The sequence below is a fragment of the Oncorhynchus clarkii genome, chromosome 28 (genome assembly GCF_045791955.1).
Source record: "Oncorhynchus clarkii lewisi isolate Uvic-CL-2024 chromosome 28, UVic_Ocla_1.0, whole genome shotgun sequence".
NCBI lineage: Eukaryota > Metazoa > Chordata > Actinopteri > Salmoniformes > Salmonidae > Oncorhynchus > Oncorhynchus clarkii.
The window spans coordinates 2,941,800-2,968,655 of NC_092174.1; the positions used below are offsets into that span (position 1 = coordinate 2,941,800).

Genomic DNA, 26,856 nt, shown 5'->3' on the forward strand with positions numbered 1-26,856 from the left:
TGGGGGAGGGGGTGAGTCGAGGATGGGACAGACAGAGTGCATGTCCAGCTGGTAAATAGATTCAACCCCCCTTTCCCCCTCGTTTTCAGACATCGGCAGCACACTGTCTAGGGGAAATGTACGTGTATGGTCCCAGACTACAGAGGTCTCTGAGAAGACAGAGAGATGAAGGCGGAGAATGCTGAATCCCAGAAATGGATGGAGGAAGGATGCTGTGGAATGGAGGGGCATATGGCTGACAGACTTTTATTCAAGTTCAAATACTACAGCAGAAAAAAAATAGAATAACCATAACAATAATAATCATCGGCAGCAGCAGCATCATCCTTCTCAAGGTTGTTGTCACAATCCTCCTCCAACAAATCATTATTATTATTATTTTAATATTAATATGGGTGGGCTATTTTATTACATTTTTTCTCTATTTTACTTCATTTTTGTTGTTTAATGTAATGTATTTTCTTAAAAGAGGTGTCCATTAATCTTGAACTTCCACGGTTTGATCCTTGCTTGGAACTGGGGCCTCTGTGGCATTGGCCTCCTTGACCAGTGCAGCGGACTCAGTGGCAGCCAGTGGTGCTGCTGTTGAACGAGCAGCCGGGGCCTCCTTGGCCGGGACCGCCGCTGCTGCTTCTGTGGGCTTGGCCTGGGGGGCAGAGGCAACAGGGGCCGCCTCGGCTTTAGCCGCTGGTACTGCGGGGGCCTCAGTCTTTTTAGCGTCGGCCTCGTCTTTGCTTTCAGCCTGGGCTGCGGGTGGTGCAGGCGCCTGGGCCTTGACCTCTGGAGCTTGGGCGGCTTCCTTAGTGGAGGGGGCTGGCTCTTTCGCAGGGGCGGCTGGTTTCTCCTTGGCTATGGGGGCAGGGTCGGTGACTTCCGCAGCCTTAGACACCTCCGCTTTGGGCTCTGCTGCAGGTTTTTCCGGCTCCTTGGCGGGAGGGGAGGCGCCCTTTTCTTCCTCCTTGGTCGTCGTGGTATCGGCTGCGGGCACATCCTTTGTGTCGTTAGCTATCTCGGTCTCGGCGGGAGCAGGGGCCTCGTCCTTTTTGTCGTTCTGAGGTTCGCTCTCCTCGGCTGTTGCGCCCTCTGGTTTGGCATCCTTGTCCTTGGCCTTCTCATCGTTTACATTGTATCCCTTCTTCTTTTTGCTGAGCTTGCCTCCCATTTTAGTCTCTGAAAGATCAAAAAGAAAGGAATTAATTTAGACTTTGGAAAAGCTTGTGGTGATATACTGATGCACTGCACTCTGGTACTCAACATTGATGTACCAAGTAGGATGTATGTATGCATTTAAGCAATTACAATACAAGTCAGGAAAATGTACTGCTTTCAACTGTTAATTTATGAACCAACAGAGGGATGGATTTCTACAAATCTGCTGCAGCAATGCTTAAGATTTTTCACAATGCTACTGCCTGAAAACACAAAGTTTTTCAGTGTTGATGTTGATCTAGGATCAGGTCCCCCCAGTCCCTGTAATGTTATTTATTGAGATCCGAAAGGCAAAACTGATCTTAAAATCAGCATTCTTACTCTGAAACCCTTGATATACGGTCCCTGATCCGCATCTGGCTACTTCTACCTCTCAGTATGCAGACAGATTTTTTCAGCAAGTTTCGCCTTACACAGCTAGACTTCACTCGCTTCATATGTGCTAGTTACTCAAAACATCACAGTCCCTTTATTGAGTATGCAAAAAGCACTCCCGTCACTCAGACGCCAAGAGCGAGTGGAAATTAAAATATCTCTTACTCCTAACCACATGCACTCCTATCAAATAGCCCCTTAAAGTCCCTCTGAAGATTATTGCAGCAAGCTAATGGAATTCTCAGCAACAGATGATGCAAAGCTATACATTCCTCATGCACACATTCAACCCTTCGTTCATATTGGTGAAACACTGATTCAGAGGACTGGGGAGCGAGGGAGAAATTTCTACTACAAATATTAATAAACATCTGTTAAGGTGTCAAGTTGATGACCAACCTTCTGTAGTACCAATGGACTTGAAACTCCCGTCATAAAACTGCAATTATACTGTAATACGCATGATATAATAGTTATCATGAGCAGCCCAGGAGGCTTAAGTCTATATTTATTTTCTATTGTACAATATTGCATGTGGCTTCCATGGCAACTTCATCAGCTAGTAACCTTGCTAGACTTAGTGATTAGTGGCATTGTCGTGACTGTTTGAAGTCAGTTGTCAAATCTTGACTAGGATGTGTTACATCATGCTAACAGTGTCAAAAACATGTTTTTATGGTGGATGGTCCAAATATAGGGTTATTAATACCTTTCCATTGAACAATGAGTTGGATTTGGGATCAGTGACAGGGATAAGAGGGCACTTCAGGTATCTCCTCCTCTAACAATTGAGTTATATAAGAAGTCAGACAGTGTCTGACCAGTGTCTGACTTGGCTTCTGCTGAACACATACCTGCAGGCTCTTGGCTCTCTCCATCTATTATAACGCAATTGAACCTGAGTGACCATCTGCCTCCGCTATGGGGAAGAGGATTTTTAATACCTAAAAATGTATCCAAATAGTGTACCTCCATATGCACATCCAATAGACCTAACAGGTGCCGAGTGCTTTATAATATATATATATATATATATATATATATATATAAAAAATAATAATAATAATAAAAATATATATATATATATATATATATATATATTATATAGATATTACATATTATATAGCAGAGTATTACATATATTCTCCACATTATCACATTACATGTAGCGAGATACTAAAGGCACTTTATGATGAACTTAAAATGTTTAAAAAGCCAGAAGATGAATGAGAATCAAATCGATAGATGAACCAATATATGTATCGTCCCAGTAAGGCAATTCATTGTGCAGCCTAGAGGTTTCAAACAATTTACAAACTCTTGACTTACTAACGTATTTCATAGTGTACTGGTGGAAAATTTGAATGTGCACTGTGCTTTACATCAAAACTGAAGACGTTGAGAGGTGTAGACAGATGTTTAAGATATGTGGCCCATTCGCGAAAGGCCCATGAATTGTGATGTAACCTCATGTCCATATAATCCATAGTGCTATCCCTAATATTTCACTGTCATGTGAATTGCTCTGAATGTCTACAGACTCCATACCGTTCCTATCACGGGTTTTTACAGATGACAATAGGGACTCTTTTCTACCCTGTACCATTTGACTGGCAGCCTGTGTGGCCACAATCCCTGACAAACATCCTCACACACTGAATTCTCTTCACAAAGACGCAGTGTCTCGCTCTGCAGTACATGTGGTTTAGTGTATGCAGGGGCTGGAACCAGACCAAAGGAACCGCTCCAATTCAGACACAAACGAGTCCATTTAACCTGCAAACAGCAGCCACTACATACGGATCCAAGAGAGATCGGACTTGTTCAGGTATGTAGTCACTGTTCACGACCGTTCCTCTATGACAGAATTTTGTCATGGAGCCATAGAAAATGCAAGCTTCGTCTTTAACTACAGGGCTCAGCCAATTCTATTTCCATTGCAATCAAACCAATATTTCATGGTTATTTTTTCTTGAACGCATAGTACTTAGTACTACATACATTGCCCACACACATACATTACAGCCTTATTCTAAAATGTATTCAATAATTTCCTCCCTCATCAGTCTACACACAATACCCCATAATGACAAAGCAAAGCAACGCAACTTCTTCCATTTAAGAATGATGGCGGCCACTATGTGCTTGGATCCTTTTTCCATTGATCATCCTTGAGATGTTTCTACAACTTGATTGGACATGATTTGGAAAGGCAGACACCTGTCTCTGAGTTCCCACAGTTGACAGTGCATGTCAGAGCACAGATCTGGGGAAGGGTACCAAAAAAATTATGCAGCATTGAAGGTCCCCGCCTGAGCTCAATATCGAGGCTCATAGCAGAGGGTCTGAATACTTATGTAAAAAGTATCTTTTTTTATGTTAATACATTTGCAAACATATCTAAAAACCTGTTTTCGTTTTGTCATTATGGGGTATTGTGTGTAGATTGCTGAGGATGTTTTATTTTAGAAAAAAAGCTGTAACATAACCAAATGTGGAACAAGTCAAGGGGTCTGAATACTTCCGAAGGCCCTGTATGTATACAGTACCAGTCAAAAGTCTGGACACACCTACTCATTCCAGGGTTTTTCTTTATTTGTAGAATAATAGTGAAGACATCAATACTATGAAATAACACTTTTTGGTTACTACATGATTCCACGTGTCAAACAAATCAAAATATATTTCATATTTGAGGTAGCCACCCTTTGCCTTGACAGTTTTGCACACTCTTGGCATCCTCTCAACCAGCTTCATGAGGTAGTCACCTGCAGGTGTGCCTTGTTAATATTTGATTTATGGAATTTCTTTCCTTCTTAATGAGTTTCTTAATGAGTTTGTGTTGTGACAAGGTGTGTGTGTGTGTGTGTGTGTGTGGGGGGGGGGGGGGGGGAATAGGAAGATAGCCCTATTTGGTCCAATATGGCAACTAAGTAAACCAAAATGACAGTCCATCATTACTTTAAGACATGAAGGTCAGTCAATACGGAACATTTCAAGAACTTTGAAAGTTTCTTCAAACGCAGTCGTAAAAACCATATAGCGCTATGATGAAACTGATTCTCATGAGGACTGGCACAGGAAAGGAAGACCCAGAGTTACCTCTGCTGCAGAAGATACATTCATTAGAGTTACCAGCCTCAGCAATTGCAGCCCAAATAAAACGCTTCCCAGAGTTCAAGTAACAAACACATCTCAACATCAACTGTTCAGATTAGACAGCATGAATCAGGCCTTCATGGTCGAATTGCTACAAAGAAACCACTACTAAAGGACACCAATAAGAAGAGACTTGCTTGGTCTGATGAGTCCAAATTTGCGATTTTTGGTTCCAACCGCCCTGTTTTGTGAGACACAAAGTAGTTGAACGGTCAATCTCCGCATGTGTGGTTCCCACCATGAAGCATGGAGGAGGTGTGATCGTGTGGGGGTGCTTTGCTGGTGACACTGTCAGTGATTTATTTAGAATTCAAGGCACACTTAAGCAGCATGGCTACGACAGCATTCTGCAGCGATACGCCATCCCATCTGGATTGTGCTTAGTGGTACTATCATTTGTTTTTCAACAGGAAAATGACCCAACACACCTCCAGGCTGTGTAAGGGCTATTTGACCAAGGAGAGTGATGGATTGCTGCATCAGATGACCTGGCCTCCACAATAACCCCACCTCAACACAACTGAGATGGTTTGGGATGAGTGAGTGGTGAAGGAAAAGCAGCCAACAAGTGCTCAGCATATGCGGGAACGCTTTCAAGACTAATGGAAAAGCATTCCAGGTGAAGCTGGTTGAGAGAATGCCAAGTGTGTGCAAAGCTGTCAAGGAAAAGAATGTAAAATCTCAAATATATTTGGATTTGTTTAACACTTTTTTGGTTACTACATGATTCCATGTGTGTTATTTCATAGTTTTGATGTATTCACTATTATTCTACAATGTAGAAAATAGAAAAATAAAGTAAAACCCATGAATGGGTAGGTGTGACCATATTGTGTGTGTGTGTGTGTGTGTGTGTGTGTGTGTGTATGTATGTATGTATGTATGTATGTATGTATGTATGTATGTATGTATGTATGTATGTATGTATGTATGTATGTATGTATGTATGTATGTATGTATGTATGTATGTATGTATGTATGTATGTATGTATGTATGTATGTATGTATGTATATATATACACAGTGCCTTGCGAAAGTATTTGGCCCCTTTGAACTTTGCGACCTTTTGCCACATTTCAGGCTTCAAACATAAAGATATAAAACTGTATTTTTTTGTGAAGAATCAACAACAAGTGGGACACAATAATGAAGTGGAACGACATTTATTGGATATTTCAAACTTTTTTAACAAATCAAAAACAGAAAAATTGGGCGTGCAAAATTATTCAGCCCCCTTAAGTTAATACTTTTTAGCACCACCTTTTGCTGCGATTACAGCTGTAAGTCGCTTGGGGTATGTCTCTATCAGTTTTGCACATCGAGAGACTGACATTTTTTCCCATTCCTCCTTGCAAAACAGCTCAAGCTCAGTGAGGTTGGATGGAGAGCATTTGTGAACAGCAGTTTTCAGTTCTTTCCACAGATTCTCGATTGGATTCAGGTCTGGACTTTGACTTGGCCATTCTAACACCTGGATATGTTTATTTTTGAACCATTCCATTGTAGATTTTGCTTTATGTTTTGGATCATTGTCTTGTTGGAAGACAAATCTCCGTCCCAGTCTCAGGTCTTTTGCAGACTCCATCAGGTTTTCTTCCAGAATGGTCCTGTATTTGGCTCCATCCATCTTCCCATCAATTTTAATCATCTTCCCTGTCCCTGCTGAATGAAGAAAAGCAGGCCCAAACCATGATGCTGCCACCACCATGTTTGACAGTGGGGATGGTGTGTTCAGATGTGTTGCTTTTACGCCAAACATAACGTTTTGCATTGTTGCCAAAAGTTCAATTTTGGTTTCATCTGACCAGAGCACCTTCTTCCACATGTTTGGTGTGTCTCCCAGGTGGCTTGTGGCAAACTTTAAACAACACTTTTTATGGATATCTTTAAGAAATGGCTTCTTGCCACTCTTCCATAAAGGCCAGATTTGTGCAATATACGACTGATTGTTGTCCTATGGACAGAGTCTCCCACCTCAGCTGTAGATCTCTGCAGTTCATCCAGAGTGATCATGGGCCTCTTGGCTGCATCTCTGATCAGTCTTCTCCTTGTATGAGCTGAAAGTTTAGAGGGACGGCCAGGTCTTGGTAGATTTGCAGTGGTCTGATACTCCTTCCATTTCAATATTATCGCTTGCACAGTGCTCCTTGGGATGATTAAAGCTTGGGAAATCTTTTTGTATCCAAATCCGGCTTTAAACTTCTTCACAACAGTATCTCGGACCTGCCTGGTGTGTTCCTTGTTCTTCATGATGCTCTCTGCACTTTTAACGGACCTCTGAGACTATCACAGTGCAGGTGCATTTATACGGAGACTTGATTACACACAGGTGGATTGTATTTATCATCATTAGTCATTTAGGTCAACATTGGATCATTCAGAGATCCTCACTGAACTTCTGGAGAGAGTTTGCTGCACTGAAAGTAAAGGGGCTGAATAATTTTGCACGCCCAATTTTTCAGTTTTTGATTTGTTAAAAAAGTTTGAAATATCCAATAAATGTTGTTCCACTTCATGATTGTGTCCCACTTGTTGTTGATTCTTCACAAAAAAATACAGTTTTATATCTTTATGTTTGAAGCCTGAAATGTGGCAAAAGGTCGCAAAGTTCAAGGGGGCCGAATACTTTCGCAAGGCACTGTATATATATATATATATATATATATATATATTTATTTTTTTTACTTAAAATGAGTAATTGATTGTGGGAAATTCTTACACACCACAAACACACACCAACTCTACATGAATGACCACTTAGTGAAAGGGCAAGTCTTTTGTCTCTGGAATCACTGCAAGAGCAAATAGCAGTTAACGTCAATCACTGTTTCAACTTCCAAGTCGTGAGTACTTGAGTCACCACACATAATCTCAAAATGACCACTAAGGTCACACAGTATCTGTTATCTATCAATTGATGTCATCCTCATTTCCCTCATCTGGAGGACCAATGTATGACCAGCATGATGGTTGAAAGGGTAGAGAGCAAATCTTTCCTTGTGTAAAGTCTTATACTCAAGGCACCATTTTAACAGCACAAATTTGCAGCACTAACGTCATATGACTCCATACTACCCTCCTTCAGTGAAGTAGTGGAATTGTATTTTAAAACATCTTATTTTGCGATGTCCATGGGTGTCAATGATTTATTAATGTTTAGGGTGTAGCTAGTTGTGCACTTAACTGTTGTATTCCAATTACGTATTGAAAATAAATGCAGCGCTGAGTACTTTGAAATGAGTTGATGTGTTTCGACATAGCGTCCTGTTTAATACGGTCACAGGGATCTTGAAAACATTACGTACTTTATAGCAAGGACTAAAATGTTGACAATAAAACGAAGGGAACTTCTTACAGGTATTATTAATTCCTTATTAATGTCTTGTTACGGGAGTTATTTGTGCCTTATAACACATTATAAACGGTTGTTGGCATGGAACCATGCCTTCTACTGTGCCTTTTGCTGTCTTTATCTGTGGAAATACTGTTATTAATAATCCATTAACAAGGCATTTATAAGGGCTTATTAATGCTTATTTGCCCTTATAAACCCTTGTTAGCATGGTACTTATAGTGCCTCTGTGTCTGTGCCTATTGTATTTCCCACAGCACTGTAACATGGCTGGCTCATGGTCATGACAGTAGCGTAGCCAGACAGAAAGGGAGGGCATCTCAGGATGGCAGCCTTGACCTTCAGTGTGTCATCCTAGACCACCGGTGAAAGGAGCCGCCGCCCCAGCCTGCCACTGCTACCGGATTACTGAGACCTCTGGGCCTCCTGGAGAGAAGTCCATCTGCCCCATACCAGAGAGAAGGAAAGAAAGAAGGAAGGAAAGGGGGGAAGAGGAGAGAGGGACAGAGAAGCAAAAAAGGGAGGTGGTGGAGAGCGAGGGATAGAGAAGACACTAAGGAGCCAGCACGGAAGAGAGTGAGAGGAGGAAGAGGGGAGGAAGAGACCAAGCAGTTAAAAAAGGGACAGGTAAATGAGATGAGGACAGAAACAGTGTGAAAGATGGACATTGTAAAATGAGACAAGAGAGAGAGAGGTAGATATGATTGCAAGGGACAACAGGACAGGAGAGAAAAGATTGTCCTAATCAACGAACCACACTATCTAACCTTAATGCTGAATCACCATCGCTTGAGTCTTCTGCATATCAAATGTTAATTTAGACTGACAACGTCAGAGCAGATTTTTTTATCACAATCATCTAGGAGAAGAGAGCCATTGGCGGTGGATACTGGATCATCAATCATGCCGTTGCTAACTTGGCTCTAAAAGCAACTCAGTGTTTGCATCCCAAATGGCACCTTGTTCCTTACAAAGTGCAATTTTTTTTGCCAGAGCCCTGGTCAACACTAGTGTACTATAGAGGGAATAGAGTGTCATTTGGGATGCATCCAGTAAACCAAGAGGGAAGGGGTTAGGGATGTGGCTAGTCCAAGCAACTGCTGAATGCAGGAAAGAATCGTCACCTGCAATTTCCCTGGTTGTCTTCCCACAAGAGGAAACACAATAGTATACTAAAGTGTAAATACTATAGTATTCACTGTAGTTTTTGTGGACTTTACTGTAGTATTCAGTGTAGTGTTTTTGTGGACCAAATTCCCAAAAATTTAAAAATAAAAACCTCTTCCTTCTCAGTGAATACTTTAGTGTATACTGACTTATACTGTAGTATTTACAGTTGACTATGGTATCGACACTGTAGTAAAAGAAAACTCTAGTGTTTTTGTTTATTATCTGACAAACATGGAATCTTACTCCTTCAGGAAACCTACTGGAGTAATACTAATAGAGCCCATTTTTCATTACCTGTAGGTAAGTAGGACTGGGGTCTGAATGGATAGTTCAGCGCTTCTGCTCTTTTCTATATACTGTCTGCAACGCATTCAACTCTACACTTGGCATGTAGGTTTCCCACTTATGGGTGGCACAAATTGCGATAAAGGGAAGGGGAATGGGAAGTATATATGCAAATGTAATTCTGTAGAATTTGATATAGTTAAAGTGTAGTGTTTTTGCGGACAATAGTGTTTGTGGGACATTACTGTAATATTTACTACAGTTTTTCTTCAAATAATATGGTAGTGTTTACTGTAGTATTCTACAGTATATCACTAGATTCTATATTAGGTACACTACAGTGTGTAGTATAGTATTCTTCAGTTTACTTTAGAATTCTATAGTAAGTACTGTAGTATTCTATAGTAAAATTTATTTTTTATGTGGGTTGACCCAGCTAGCTGTGTGTGTAAGGGTTGGGCGGTATTCAGATTTTCATATTGTTTCTGGTCCATACCGGGTATACAGTTTTACCGAAAGTGCATTACAAGGAAAGTTATTTTTTTAAATTATAGGCAACAGGGATTTTGATCCAGGAGAGGATTGAATGTCTCAAGTCTGGGTACCAGTTTTTTTTAGCTAACATTCCACTCTTTGCCACTCCATGTTAGTGCCAAAGAGATTGGTCTTTCGGCAATCTCAACGTTCAATATACAGCTGGATTAACGGCGGAGTTACTCATTGGTTGTTTGAAATACAGAACCGTCAAAAAGTATTCATACCCCACATTTAGTGGTGCTACAGCCTGAACTAAAAATGTATTAAATACATTTCAAAAAACATGTTTTGTGTAAATATCTAATTTACATAAGTATACACAGCCCAGAGTCAATACATTAGAATCACCTTTGGTGGTGATTACAGATTGGTTCTATCAATTTACAATTGATTGGAAAATGTGGTCGGAGGCTCCGTATGAAGGGTGTGATGCTATTCAGGAACCTCCGAAGACATGCAGAGGCCAAATTGAGCTCTGTAAAGCTCTGTAAATTTTTGTAACAATGAGGAGGGCTCCTTATTTACATTATTGGTTGACTGTAGGTGGGGGCTGGAGGTCCTGTATAAACTAACTAATTTCTATGACAACTTCCTTCACTAAAGCTCTGCCCAACAGCTCTGTGCTGCTTTGCAAAGCACAAGAATTATGAATGCGCTGACTTCTGCAGATGCCGCATCACCGCAAATGCTGCACAGCCAATGCAGACGTCGTATTGACCATGCAGAGCCTTATGTCTCTAACAGCTTTGCACATCTGGATTGTACAATATTTGCCTATTATTATTTTCAAAATTCTTCAAGCTCCGGTAAATTGTGACCCGATTCAGGAAACTAGTATATTCAAATAAAATTGTTAAAAATTACACGCCTAGCTGGTTTAGCCACAGATAAAGTGAACAACCTTCCCGCTAGCCATGATTGGCTGATATAATGAGTTGGCTGGACATGCCGAGACAAGAGTTTGGATTGGTCTGCCATATAGCACGCGTCTGTTTATTGGAGCTGGTCAGTATGTGTAGGTAATCGTGTCAAAAGTGACTTTTTTTATAAAAATGTATTGCGTAGTAAAACTGCATAAACCTACTGTTAAAGTGTAATGTTAGCTAGCTAACGTTAGCTGGATGGCTTGCTAGCTAACATTAAGTGCATGTTCTCCACTTTCTGGAGGACCGAGTTTTGAAATCAGCGGAATTCGAGAATGATAGCTAAGGAGATGGCTATCTACTCCGATTTCAGACCACGGGTAAGATAGTCTAGCTAGCTAGATTTTCAGATATTACACATTTCTAATTTGACAGAAAGTGGTTTCATTTCAAGTGTACTGTTAGCTAGCTAACAATAGCTGGCTGGGTCGCTAGCTAACGTTATGTGTATGATCTTATTCTTCGTATCTCAGACACATTTGCTTGACTAGTTATAGCCATAGAACCTGGTTGGTAAGCTACCTGAAAATTTCAAAGCATAATTACTTTCCCATTGTTTCCTAAAATGCAGTGTATGATGTACCATTTTGTAGCTCTGTCTCTACTTTTAGCCAATGTAAAAAAAACAGAAATTCAAATGATGCTACATAAGACCAAATCCAGGTGTTGAGTCACAATTGGTTGTTGATCATTGCTAGACAACCATTTTCATGTCTGCCCATAGATTTTCAGGCAGATTTAAGTCGAAACTGTAACTCGGCCACCCAGGAACATTTACTGACTTCTTGATAAGTAACTCCAGAGTAGATTTGGCCTTGTGTTGTAGTTTTTGTCCTACTGAAAGGTGAATTAATCTCCCAGGGTCTGGTGGACAGCTGACTGAACCAGGTAATTTTTTTGTTGCCTGTGCTTAACTCCATTTCTTTTTTATCCTGAAAAACACCCCGGTCCTTAACAATTACAAGCATACCCATAACCAGTGTTCCCTCTAAGGTGCGCACGTGACTGCCGTGCAGCTCTTCCAGGACTGCTACGCAGAAATATCAGCTCACAGAAAGAAACACAAGACTGAATTTGAAACTGCAGTCAAGCAATGCATTCTGCCAAGTCGTTCACAATCTAGTCCGGTTGCGGCCACAACTAGACCTTGTTTGAAGTGTATCAAGAAATAATATTTTTTTGTGTGCCTAGCAATCAACAAATGTACATTGTTTAAAGCACATGACAGGAATGACAGCTCTAATAAGCCCCCTATGGTGAACGACATGCTCGTAGAATCAGGACTCTTGAGAGTTTTCAGTTGCTCATTCCCCGGTAGGGGGTCCTGTGCGCTCTGGGCATTACTGACTCAAATAAACAAAATTAGTTGAAACAGCGCTAAGTTGTTAAACAAAGACTGGACAGACCATTTGCTCATATTTAAAGGGATAGTACTTTGTTAAATCAGTCCACCATGAATATAATCCCCAAAAGTGTAGCATGTCAGCAGTCAAGTGTGCGACAAAACACTTCCAGTACAGAGCAGAGTGGACTAATGAACAAAGTACTTAAATGTATCTATCTATTCAGTGAACTATCCCTTTAAGATTAACACTGATGATGCAAAATTCCAGAAACCTTTCCCAAAAATCCCAGATTTCCTGATATCTTTGTTGGAATATTATTGTAATCAAGATGGAGTAAGCATCCTACAAGCAAGATTTATTGAACATTTTGCAACCCTATAAACCAGTATTATCCATCATGTATCACTGAAAAAAATACTGTAATGCCTGTTTTTTCTGCAGAAGGCACTCTGGTTTCACATGAACTTCCACTAATCAATCATGACCTTTTGTAGTTGAAGTCCACCTTCTAATATTGCTTAGACATTGAAAAAAGGAGAGTAATTTTCCATACTGTGCATTTAGACTGTCAGCTGCTTGTTTTGGCCCAAGGCAGTACACACACACGCACGTCCCCCCCCCTCCCCCCCCCCACACACACACACACACACACACACACACACACACACACACAATTTGTTTGTGTTTACTGGATCAATTCCCAAATTGACAGAGCTGGGGCAAACTCCTTCACTGGAAATGGCTATTGATCAAAATGGCCGCCGAGAAAGAATTGTCTGTGTGTGTTCAGTGGCTGCTTAGGAGTCAAAGGACGGACTCAGCAAAGATGAGAGTGAGTGAGCAAGCTTTGACTTTTCGTTCAATGCGCTTTGAGAGCTTTGGTTTGAATGCGAATTAACGAGGATCCATTTTCAGTTTGAATTATATCTTAGCCCAAACAATTCAACAAGGCTGACCTGACTCCGTTCCAGTTGCGCTTTGTCTGCTATTCTGCTATGCCAGAAATAAATGGCAAACAACAAAACGGGAAAGCAAGCAACAGAAAGGAAATTAAATACATGCACTAAAATCTCAGTCCCGCAAGATATTGTGGCATTTCCATTTGAAAATCCTTTCCCTCTAGACTTGTCAGCGTCATAACGTCAGTCCTCACCAAGCTGGCATAACCTTGAACGACCACCATAGGAAAAGACCAGTCATACCACAGATCCACTACTATGCTTATTACCATTACAATAATGCCAGTGCAGTAGGTGATAGCCCAGAAGAGAATCAGGTTGCTGTAATCTACAATGTTTGTCATTAATAGTTCAGCAAAACTTCCCTTGTATTCAGGAATGATTGAAATTGCTATGTGCATTTTATTATCCACTTTTTACATCGTATTTGATGTGCTGTTCACAGGTTTGACATATAGGCCAACACTTTGCATTGAACAGTAGAGATATTCCAACCCAACCGACATTCAGAACACACACAGAAATATGTCTAAACCCTGACAAAGTGAGTAGTTCAGAGTACCTCATTTGACATCCCATCTTGGGTTATTGTGAATTTAAGCGAGCACTCCAGGCGTTGTTTCCCCTTAAAGTGGGGGAAAGATTTCAGTGTCGCGCTACGCTGTCTGACACATCCAGGTCAGGGTTTCAGGGCATTTAAACTAATGGACAGGTGTAACCAAACCTCAGCAGCGGGATAACAGCATATACAATATATTCGCTAGACCCTGTAAGGGCTTGAATCCACAACAATGCAGATATTTGTTGCACTATTATCGCTTCAAGATAATACATTAAAATAGAGGTAATATTAGATAATTTGGACACAGGCAGAGCAATTTTTAGGCACGTTGAATGGCTGAATAGGGCAGACATTCAGAAGAACCAACTTAGGTTTTTATGTAAGTCAGTTATGGTTAAGCACCGAGTTAGCCATGAAATAGCGCAGGGCCATGTCTGTGCCAATTAGCCACAACGTACAAACATTACAATGTAACAACAAGTAACCCCAATGTGCAGCAACCATATACAAACGTAGACCCAAAAGCCAAATACTGTAAATAGAGCATAATCACATAGTAAGGGTAGCATCAGTAATGTATTGAATTCCGTATCAAAGTGTTCAGTGACACCCAGAGGGGGCCAGGATTGATCCGTCGTCCGCAACGTCTCCTTTAACAATTCAGCAGCTCTCCTGTTCCACGCTCCTGAAGCTACCAACACATCCGAGGGCTATATGGTATTTACAATCCCCCATAACCAACCACATGGCCATCCACTGTCCTTCCAACCTGGACTAAACAGCTGCGTCTGACTAAGTCTGACTATAACAGCGAGTGTTCAAGAACTCAAATCGGAGATGGTTTGCTTTTCACTCGTGTGATTTATTTCCTTCAGCAGACAATGCGGTGGGTTTGGAAGTAAGGCAGGTTGATGTATTGTGATTTGATAAGGACATGTTGGAAACACTGTTAGTTCCCATTTAATGTTATTTTTCTGGAACTTGTAATGCTACAGATATAGGATCTTAATTTGACCGGTTTCTCACAGCAGTAAAAAATAAATAATCCTGAAGCTATCGTAAATGGGAATTATTGTGTGGATTATAATTAATGGACATTTTTGTAGGGGATGATACATTTTTAGTTAGGCCTAATCAAGTCTGACATTTTAAAGTGGTAATTACAAACTTTTGAAGCCTTTTGCTTCTGTTTAAACTGGCAAAACTGGTTGGCCATATTCTTAAATAGGGTTGCAAAATTCTGATAACCTGGTTGGAGGTTTTCTGGAAAACCTGAATATTTTTTTAAAGTTTCCAGAATTTTTACAACCCTAGTCTGAAAGGTTCTTGCTTTTTTGGTGGGTAGTTACAGTGACTATAGTATCTCTAAACCAATGCTGTCATTTAAACCCGAGCGAGAGCGAGATATACACACACACACACACACACACACACACACACACAGAGTATATTAAACACACTTGTAACAAAAGCCATAGACAATATTTATTTATTTCACTTAACCTTTAACTAGGGTGATTATTATTTCACATAGGAATTTATTCACATAATCCGACACATTATTGCTCCTTTAGTGCTACTGAGCCATTGGACATTTGAGGCGGTTGTTGACACCTTGTAAAACTGGCATCACATGAACCGTAACTGCGCTAACAAAGCCAGAATGGCCACCCCTAGGGAGCCATCACCTGTTCAAATGACGTGCCTCAGATGGTGCATCTTCCATGTAATGGTCGAGCTTCAGGATACAAAAGGGACTGACTGATCCTCAGCCTGTATCCCAGAACAAGGCTTTGTACCAGGGCATGATCCAACTTGCCTACTGAGTCTCCTGGGGGTGGTACAATGTTAATGATGTCAAAGTGCTGAGACATCACGATGGTCCTTCACAGTTTAACTGTGTCAGTTATTTGTATCCTCCTACACCTTTAAACAGATGACACATCCGTTCTATTTAAGCTCATGTCAATTCAGGAAATTGATTGGCATATAGTCTCAATCAAAACTGTGATCAACACCATCTCAAATATTACCTCCAATCGATTCCAGATGTCAGCCATCTATAAAATAATGTATGCAGTCTGGAAAATAAAAGAGCTCCTGTAGGACCAACTATGAGCAGAGCTGGGGAAAGAAAAAACATCTGAGTTGCTGGCTAGCCCTCTGTGTATGTCAACTCAATAGGCCATTTGATCTATCTCGTAGGCTTGGCACAAAGCATAAGTGGATTGAATGATCGACACAGAGCTGTCTGAGACCAATGATAAGGTGTCCATTTTGAACAGGTTTAAGTGCTGGATTGAGCCTACTGCTGTGCTCGTGGTCCAAATCATATTTATGTATTTTCAATGCAGCACGCACATTGAGCAACACATTGATGTGTTTTGAAATGTCATGCAACTCCATTTATTCTGTATGTCCCCACAGTTCTAAGCATCACTGTTTTTCAGGGCATCAGGTGTACATCTAGAACCCAACTGAGGCCAAATAAATTGACCTGTGGCCTTATTTTATAATTACAATGTATATTAAATAAGTATTTTCATTGCAACTTTTTCAACTTTTCCATTGGGATTAGACATATTTTGACGTGTTTGACCCAAGTCTGACCCCTTTCCCATACACAGCCCTTTCTGTTAGGTTTATTGGATCTTCTCTGCTTTTGTTCTATAGATAATAAATCGTCTAATATTGGCCATTTTAGTTATTCCTTAGTCCTCTCCTTCCAGCCTATCTCAACTCTACAAATGGGTGGTCGATATAAGAGCCTATATGACAATCTTTGAACAACGAAATCCAAGTTCACTTTGTGAAAATCCTGAATGCCTTGAACGGTGTTTTAAATTTAAACAATGCTCTGTGCATTCCAACTCAAACATTTCAGAAATGCATCAGAAAAGAGCTACACATGGCTGCTGGTGAATGGAATAGATCGTATGAACACAGTCAAACATCATTGTGTTTGTCATCCCACCATGACAATGACTTTGTCCTCCAGAACACAATCAAGAGATCACGTGGGGCCACAAATAAGAGCGCACTTAACGCAAACATGACCTGTTAAGATGTTAATGTCACTTTGCTGTTGGGAGTAGATGTTCAAATATTCCAGAGTCAATAGAAAATGTACACTTGAGATCAGAGGTGGAGAGCAGAGCAGCTAACTATTATCTTAAATACACACTGTAGGGGCAGAACTGCCTGTCCATGGCTCTATAACTGTATTGATATAATGGAAGGCATGAGTTGCCTTCTCCCGAAATGGCACCAAATTCCCTGTATATGGGCCGACCAACCAGTGCTCTCGCACATTGGCTAACCGGGCTATCTGCATTGTGTTCCACCCACCAACCCCGCTTTTACGCTACTGCTACTCTCTGTGGCAGTAGACTTCCGGCGCCGACAGAGATGGCCGCTTCGCGTTCCTAGGAAACTATGCAGTTTTTTGTTTTTTTACGTGTTATTTCTTACATTGGTACCCCAGGTCATCGTGGGTTTCATTACATACAGTCGAGAAGAACTACTGAACATAAGAGCAGCGTCAACTCACCATCAGTACGACCAAGAATATGACTTTCACGAAGCGGCCTTTCACCCAGGACAACGGAATGGATCCCAGCCGGCAACCCAAAAAAACGTTAGACTAGATAATGTTAAACAAGGTTGGAATGTGAAGCAATGAAATGGGGCATCAGTCTACTCGGTGACACCCACAGAACACAACTATGAAGCGTTTTCACAAATATTAGCATTGTAGCTGTGTGAAAGCACCTCTCCAGTCAACCTATTGTATATATTGACATTCATATTGCACATTGTACAGCTTTACCTACAAATTGGGGAATCAATAAAAATGGGAATCAGTCTACTCAATACCCAATATATTTTTCCCAAAGTCCTCAGAGTTATCAGACTCCAAAACATCCAAGCAGTATAGTTTTTCCTCTGGAATAGTATTCAATACACATAGGTTGACAATAAATGTGGCTCAATTCACAGTTGTTTCAGAGTCCCGCAATAAGAGCTACAACTGATACCCCATGTCATTGATCCCAAATCCATAGAGAAGGCTGTACAGTGAAATAAGTATGCCCCCAATACAATTCTAAAGTATAATACATCCAGTGAGATTTCATATATGTCAAATTAACAAATTGTCCTTTGTTGATTTTATATAACATTCCAACCTCGTTTAGCATGATCTATTAATGGCATAAATCTACTATTTGTATTAATTTGCATCACTGTCAATGACATACTTCTATTTTGAAGGCTAACCGCAAAGTCCACTGTTTTGGCAAATCCTTATTGTGGCTAGCCTCGCATAGATGGGTCCGACCACCATTAATCAAATAAGAACTGTCTTACAAATGAGGGGTTATTTTAGATGACGACACCTAGCTATATAGTTAGCTAGCTAACTATAGCTACTGAAACAGATTGTCATTTTGCTGTGTTTTTGGGGAAGAAAATTGTTTGCATCCATGAGTTAGCTAGTTTCTTTTTATGACCAGCAATGTAGATACCCGAGACAACTTTACCAGCATCGTAGCATACATTTCGATGAATCGTTATGACATATGAAATACGAGTGATACTGAAATACGTAAAAAATGTATGAACACATTAAATTGTGACATGCAGTCCTATTCAGGCCCTGATTGGTCAACAAGCTTTTTTGACATGTCAAATGGTGTTATTGAGGTGTATTTTCTTGACAAGCAAAGACCCAAACGGCGTTCCATAGAAATCCAGGTTGAGAATGAAATGACTGAACAACAAGACAGCAAGTAAGTGAAAGAAATAGGTTTTACTGCTAATGGGGACATAAGTAAATGCCCCAAAAAATAATTTTTAGTCAGTGTGGTGTGGGCGGGTGTGTGTGTGTGTGTGTAACCTTTAACTAGGCAAGTCAGTTAAGAACAAATTCTTATTTACAAGACGGCCTACCCCGGCCATACCCAGACGAGGCTGTAGTGATGCCTCTTGCACCGAGATGCAGTGCCTTAGACCACTGCATCCGTGCATCCGCAACTAGAATGCTTAAAAGGCCACTAAAATGTTAAGTGTCTGTATCAGGTTTTTTGGCAAAGAAAATATTGGATATCGTATCGGCCAAAAATGTCATATCGTTGCATCACTAGTTACAACCTTATAATAAAATAGATTAAATAAAAACATTTCCTCAATCTGCACACAATACATCATAATGACAAAGCGAAAACATGTTTTATTTCTTTGGGCAAATGTATAAAAAATATTTAGGTATTCAGACCCTTTGCTATGAGACTCGAAATGGAGCTCCGGTGCATCCGGTTTCCATTGATCATCCTTCAGATGTTTCTACAACTTGGAGTCCACCTGTTGTAAATTAAATTGATTGGACATGATTTGGAAAGGCAGACACTTATCTGTATAAGGTCCCACAGTTGACAGTGTACATCAGAGAAAAAACCAAGCCATGAGGTCGGAGGAATTGTCCAGAGTTCCGAGACAGGATTGTGTCAAGGCACAGATCTGGGGAAGGGTACGTAACAATTCTGCAGCATTGAAGGCCCCCAAGAACATAGTGGCCTCCATCCTTCTTAAATTCGAAGAAGTTTGGAACCACCAAGACTCTTCCTGGTGCTGGGTGCCCGGCCAAACTGAGCAATCGGGGGAGAAGGGCCTTGGTCAGGGAGGTGACGTAGAACCCAATGGTCACTGACAGGGGGCCAGAGTTCCTCTGTGGCGATAGGAGTACCTTCCAGAAGGACAACAATCTCTGCAGCACTCCACCAATCATGACTTTATGGTAGAGTGGCCAGATGGATGTGACTCTTCAGTAAATGACAGCCCGCTTAGAATTTGCCAAAATACACCTAAAAGACACTGACCATAAGAAACAAGATTCTCTGGTCTGATGAAACCAAGATTGAACTCTTTGGCCTGAATGCCAAGTGTCATGTCAGGAGGAAATGTGACACCATCCCTTCAGTGAAGCATGGTGGTGGCAGCATCATGCGGTTGTGATGTTTTTTAGCGGCAGGAACTGGGGGACTAGTCAGGATCGAGGGAAAGATGAACGGAGGAAAGAACAGAGAGATCTTTAATGAAAACCTTCTCCAGAGCACTCAGGACCTCAGACTGGGGTGAAGGTTCACCTTCCAACGGGACTCTAAGCATATAGCCAAGACAATGCAGAAGTGGCTTCGGAACAAGTCTCGGAATGTCCTTGAGTGGCACAGCCAGAGCCCAGAACTGAACCTGATTGAACATCTCTAGAGAGACCTGAAAATAGCTTGACAGAGCTTGAGAGGATCTGCTGGTAGCGTCATACTCAAGAAAACTCAAGGCTGTAATCGCTGCGGAAGGTGATTCAACAAAATACTGAGTAAAAGGTCTGAAAACTTAAGTAAATTAATTATTTTTTTCATACATTTGCAAGAAATATATATATTCTGCTTTGTCATTATGGGGTTGTGTGTGTAGATTGTAGAGGGGGGGGGGACGATTTAAAAGGCTACAAAGTAACAAAATGTGGAAAAAGTCAAGGGGTCTGAAACATTTCTGAATGTACTGTACACGAAGAGAACGGTTCAGAATATTAAGTATTAATAAAATAAAGACATGTAGGCCTAAATACATGCATATCCCTCCTTTTCAGCCACTATTGGTATATTTAAAAATACTATGATCTTGTATATTATTTAGATTTAGGAAAGTATTAATGAATAATAAAAAAAAAACAGGGTTTGGAGAGCCTTTACACACAAAATATATTTGTGAATCAAAAATGGTGGTTTTGATTCATCCTGAAAGTTGCCATATTCAATTGTTCAATCCATGAAATATTGAAAGGTGAGAAAAGTGTACAATAAGAGTGGCACCGTGGTCTAAGGCACTGTATCGCAGTGGTTTGAGTCGGCGCACAATTGGCCCAGCATCGTCCGGGTTAGGGGAGGGTTTGGCCGATAAGGATGTTCTTGTCCCATCGCGCTCTAGCAACTCCTGGCTTTGCGCCTGGCGCAATGTAAGCTGACACGGTCGTCAGATGTAAGGTGTTTCCTCCGACACATTGGTGTGACTGGCTTCCGGGTTAAGAAGCAGTGCGGCTAAGGCTGGGTTGTGTTTCAGAGGACGCGCGGCTCTCGACCTTCGTCTCTCCCGAGTCCGTACGGGAGTTGCAGCGATGGGACAAGACTAACTACCAATTGAATACCCCGAAAATGGTGGAGAAAAGGGGTTACTTTAAAAAAAAAAAAAATATTATTATTTTACAAAAATTAAATTCATTAATTAAATAAATTGAAGAAAACAAATGTAAGTGTACAATATAGGTTGGTCCTATAAATCTAGGACAATAATCCTCAATAGTCATGGAACTGTGATGACAACGGTCCAGTCGTAGTGAACTGTGCGCCAGTTTTAAACGGCTACATATGGTCTGTGTTCCATAAGGATTCAAACTAGCTGCATGTCCCAAATTATTGCACATCTTTTAATACGTTAGCTTGATATGATCCACTATTGCTAGCGATCCTCAGGAGCAAACACAAGAAAGCGACAGAGGAAAGAAAGGTAACCTAACAACAGAATGGAATGATGTAAAATGTAAGGAAACTAAGACTAAAGTGACAGTTATGTGGGTATATCTGACGTTGGCTACCGATAGTGGCTAATATTTAACACAATATACTTTTTTTTTTTTTTTTGAAAAATCTGGGGATTCTAAAATCACAAATCAACTCAGTAGTTTTGCTTACATTTGATGCCAAATTACTGGTTCCACATTTGTCTCCAGTGATCCTAAGGTCAAATAGATCAAAAACTATTTATATTGTAATTTATATTTACAATCCTCCTAACCAAACGGTTTACTCATTTACCTAGCTATTATCAGTAGCTCAGCCTCTAACCAATTTGTGAATTAAAATGCATGGAGAATGAGGTTACTTCTAATTGGGAAAACTAAGTAGCTGTTGTTCCACTTGTAACCGACAGGTTGCCAGACCTTATTCATCTCTCATTGAGCGTTATGGTGGTGGAATTAAGTCAAGGTACACACCTCAACCACACCTTAATTTCTCTGATATCCACACCAAACGTATAGCGGGTGAATAGCATGCTATTCTTATCATTAAGTTCAAGGTCAGAAAACGAGGAGAGAGAAAAGTGCATAAAAAGGGAATCGCTTTGGTATCGGTATATAGTGACAACACTAGTCGGTAGATGTTACTACAATATAATAGAATCATGTCCGCAAAAAGAATACAGTATACTACAGTCATGTCTGCAAAAACAGAAGTGATATTTAACTTTTTATATATAACTTTTTGGTAAAAACTCAACTCGTCGTGTTTGGAGGACAAAGAATGCCGAGTTGCATCCAAAGAACACCATACCTACTGTGAAGCATGGGGGTGGAAACATCATGCTTTGTGGCTGTTTTTCTGCAAAGGGACCAGGACGACTGATCTGTGTAAAGGAAATAATGAATGGGGCCATGTATCGTGAGATTTTGAGTGAAAACCTCCTTCCATCAGCAAGATGAAACGTGGCTGGGTCTTTCAGCATGACAATGATCCCAAACACACCGCCCGGGTAACGAAGGAGTGGCTTCGTGAGAAGCATTTCAAGGTCCTGGAGTGGCCTAGCCAGTCTCCAGATCTCAACCCCATAGAAAATCTTTGGAGGGAGTTGACAGCCCCAAAACATCACTGCTCAAGAGGAGATCTGCATGGAGGATTGGGCCAAAATACCAGCAACAGTGTGTGAAAACCTTGTGAAGACTTACAGAAAACATTTGACCTCTGTCATTGCCAACAAAGGGTTGTGTCAAAAGTATTGAGATTAACTTTTGTTATTGACCAAATACTTATTTTCCACCATAATTTGCAAATAAATGTATTAAAAATCCTACAATGTGATTTTCTGGATTTGTTTTCTCATTTTGTCTGGTCATAGTTGGTGTACCTATGATGTAAATTACAGGCCTCTCATCTTTTAAGTGTGAGAACTTGCACAATTGGTGGCTGACTAAATACTTTTTTGCCCCACTGTATCCCAGGCCTATTTTTTTTTCAAAACAGAATTATCAACAGTGTCGAACGCATTCGATAAGTCAATAAACAAGGCAGCACAGCTCTTTTTAGCATCCAAGGCATTGACAAGATCATTAACAACTTGCCTGGCTGCTGTGGTAGTACTATGCCCAGGCCTAAACCCTTATTGGTTTTATATTAAAAATACAATTATCAGATTAAAAGTAAAAAGTTGTACATTAGCTAAGATTCTTGAATCCTTGGTTAAAGAAGGTAGTCTTGAAATGGGGCGATAGTGGTCAAGATCATTTGTAGCGCCACCCTTATGGTGTGGCAGCATATATGTGGATTTCCATGCTTTTGGAATACTTCCTTACAACATTTATTTAACAATGTTGGCTACTGAGCCAGCAATAAAAAGGGAGCTGCACACTTAAGCACACTAGGCTCCAAATGAACAGCCCCTGTTGATTGTTGGTTGTTGTCTAATGATAGCAAAGCATCCAGAATTTCTTTATCAAATAATTTCCAAAAAGAAAACTCTGTATCATTCAATAGATTTTCACCATCAACATCCAAACTACAATTTTCAAGCATTGGCTTTGAAATACATTCAAATATATAACCCGCAGAGATAAAAATGGTGATTAAATGCATTAATGATATCAATTTAGTTGGTAATAGGGCCAGAATCTAAATACATTTTCGGGGGGAGAGAAGAGGAGACCCCCCTGTAAGCGACATAACAGCTTTCCAAAATTTAGCTGGGTTCCCTTTACATTCAGTGTATTAACATAATAATAATAATAATATTTTGCTTTATTAACTAGTTTTACTGACAGTATTCTCAAAATAGCCTGACTGTTCCCCATGCAAGATTAAAATCTCCAGCGATCAACACCTCTGGGGTAGTAAAAATGGCAACTAAATCAGTGAGTTTGTTCAGTACATACTTCTGGTCGAAGGGTTAGAAAAAAATGGAATCTAACTGAAGACTTAAAGCCAACCATTCAAATGGTTTAGGAATATAGGTAGTCTTTAACAGACACAAGAAGAAGATTATTTGTAGAAATAGCAAAACCACCACCTTTGCCTTTCGTATCAGCCCTAAACACATTGTAACCATCCATAAAACCCTGGACTCAGGTTGCTATCAGTTAACCAGTTTTCAGATTTTAAAAGAAATTCAGGGTCTGCCTGAGAAGGCCAGATCTTGACATTATCCATTTCATGTAATAAACTATGAATGTTAAGATGTAAAAATGTCAAACATTTTCTGCATTTAAAATCAGTTTCTCAATAAAAGTCAGATTACTTTGAGATTTAAGAACAGGAGACTGGATTGGATTATACCTATTAGGAAAAGAAAACAAAGTAGGAATAGCAATCAGATACAACATGTTGAACTCCCATAGTGACCAAAGAGGAGATGGTAAAAACGGACTTACATATAAGGCTAATATTGTCCTCACATCAATTTAGTTGACCAAAAACCATTCCAATTTGATGACAACAGCCAGGAGCCATTTTCACCTAGGTGAATTCCATTTTCCAAAGTAGCCAGGCCCATTCCAGAGTCAAAGTTGTCAATGAAGGACATGCCCTAGTCCTTGGTCAGATGCATTAATCATGGGTGAAGAGACCAAAGATGGCTAAAAGACTCAGTCCTGCAACAGCAAGGAGATGGAATTGGGCCTGAGACAATTAGATGTCTTGCTAATTTCTGAGCATTCTCCAAGAGCTGTAAGAAATTGTCTCTTAGCTTTACAGATTTCACACACATATGCAACGCAACTGCTTTCAGAGCAGGAATCTGTTTCTTGACGGTGGGCTTGACTTCTGATAACTCCAATACCCTAGCTCCAGGAAAACAAAGTGTACGGGTATTTCAGACCTCCAACAATCTAACCATGGAGCTTCCCATAATGGTTGATGGCTGTTGTCCATTTCGAGCCGGAGCCCTCAGCCCAACCATAGCCCCACCAGGGGCTCCTCTAACTCGACCCGCACAATGACAGGAATAGCAGAGCCCGCCGTTGACCCCGGTAAAGCAGAACCCACCTTAGACCCCGGCGATGCCATCACAACGTTGGCAGATACGGAAGAAACCTCCAACACTCCATGAGAAGATGGCGCCGGGACATCAGGCTCCAGAGCAGCGAAGCTATTCGATAATGTCGGCATCCCAGTCATGAATCCCGTCACCGCAGAGGGCTCAGAAAGTGGAGGACGCCACCCTCGACTTCTGATGACGTGTCTCCCCACCCGGCCAGCCAGGTCCAGGAGTGGATCATCCCGCAATTCAGCAACAAAAGGTCCCACCGACTCTATTCTCCATCGGTGAGCGAACACCTCCAAGCAGCGGCCACTCCATCGAAGATAACCTATCAGTCCAGCGCGATGCATGGCCATTGGAGTGGAGGAAAACAAGAAAATCGCAGGTGAAGAGGCCAGATGTGGAGGTCCTGGGCTGGTGTGGATACACGTGGTCTGCGGTTGTGACGCAAGTTGGACGTACTGCCAAATTCTCTAAAACATTGGAGACGGCTTATGGTGGAGAAATTAACATTTAATTATCTGGAAGCAGCTCTTTGACGTTCCTTTAGTCAGCATGCCAATTGCACGCTCCCTTGACATTCTTGATATCTGTGGCATTGTGATGCGTGACAAAACTGCACATTGTAGAGTAATAATCATGCTGTTAAATAAGCTTCTTGATATGCCACACCTGTCAGGTGGATGGGTTATCTTGGCAAAGGATAAATGCTCACTAACAGGGATGTAAACAAATGTGAGAAAAACAAATGAGAAATATGCTTTTTGTGCATCCAACATTTCTGGGATTAAGGGAAATAAGGAGTTGTTTGATGCACAGGAATTTGGCATATAATAAATGGTAGACTACTGAAAACATTCAAACGTAGGCCTAGGCCTAATGATAAAACGGATGCATTTTCTGTTGGTAAGATCGCAGAATGTAGCCTTGTGTTTCTTCAATTGGCCTAAATAATAATAATCATATTGCAAGACATGTCTCTCCTTTGACATGACTGGTTTATTCCCACTACACAACAAATAAAAAAAGGCCACCATTTATCTGGTAGTTTATTTAAAATATTTGACAGTATGGATAGGCCACAGTATTGTGTGCAAGGAGCGTGACATCATAGCCTATTTAATAATATAGCCTTTATCAAGGCAGCAGATTGTGTTCCTATCTTTTAATAAACAAAATATTGAACAAATTTGTGTGGGCTGTAGTGTGGATGTAGCATGTATGGGCTGTAGCATATACTTTTACAATTCCTCAAGATTGTCTATTCGAACAATGTGCAAACAGTGTTTGAAACTCGCTATAGGCAAAATGCATTTTTTTTTTATTGGAAAAAAATCACTACAAAAAGATTAACATTCTGCCCATACCAATTGCGCCAAAATCTCCAAATCATATCGCAAATGAGGCAGTTTTGAATGGAAGGAGTTCAATGCAAATGCAATCGAAAAATCAAACACTTATGATCAAAACAGTATCATAAAAGAAGTTCAACAACAGGTTGAAACTGAGTGGGAAATGAACAGTGTTTTCATAAAAAGGTGATGATTAATTCAAAAAGACCCATACGCATATTAGAGTTTATGCATACGCATAAGCCTATACAGTTGAAGTCGGATGTTTACATACACCTTAGCCAAATACATTTAAACTCAGTTTCACAATTACTGACATTTAATCCTAGAAAAAAATTCCCTGTATTTCTTAGGTCAGTTAGGAACACCACTTTATTTTAAGAATGTGAAATGTCAGAATAATAGTAGGGAGAATTATTTATTTCAGATTTTATTTCCTTCATCACATTCCCAGTGGGTCAGAAGTTTACGTACACTCATTTAGTATTTTGGTAGCATTGCCTTTAAATTGTTTAACTTGGGTCAAACATTTTGGGTAGCCTTCCAGA

General features: G+C 40.5%; 1 protein-coding gene across 2 annotated transcripts in view; it reads right to left on the minus strand.

Annotated features, from left to right (window-relative positions):
- Window positions 1-365: 365 nt before the first annotated feature.
- Window positions 366-26,856, minus strand: part of LOC139386662 (brain abundant, membrane attached signal protein 1) — a 42,223-nt gene continuing 15,732 nt past the window's right edge. For both annotated transcript variants that reach the window (XM_071132434.1, XM_071132435.1), the window contains exon 2: window positions 366-1,170. In XM_071132434.1, the coding sequence (XP_070988535.1) occupies window positions 479-1,162 (684 nt within the window). In that variant the 5' untranslated portion in view covers window positions 1,163-1,170 and the 3' untranslated portion in view covers window positions 366-478. The remainder of the gene's footprint in view (window positions 1,171-26,856) is intronic.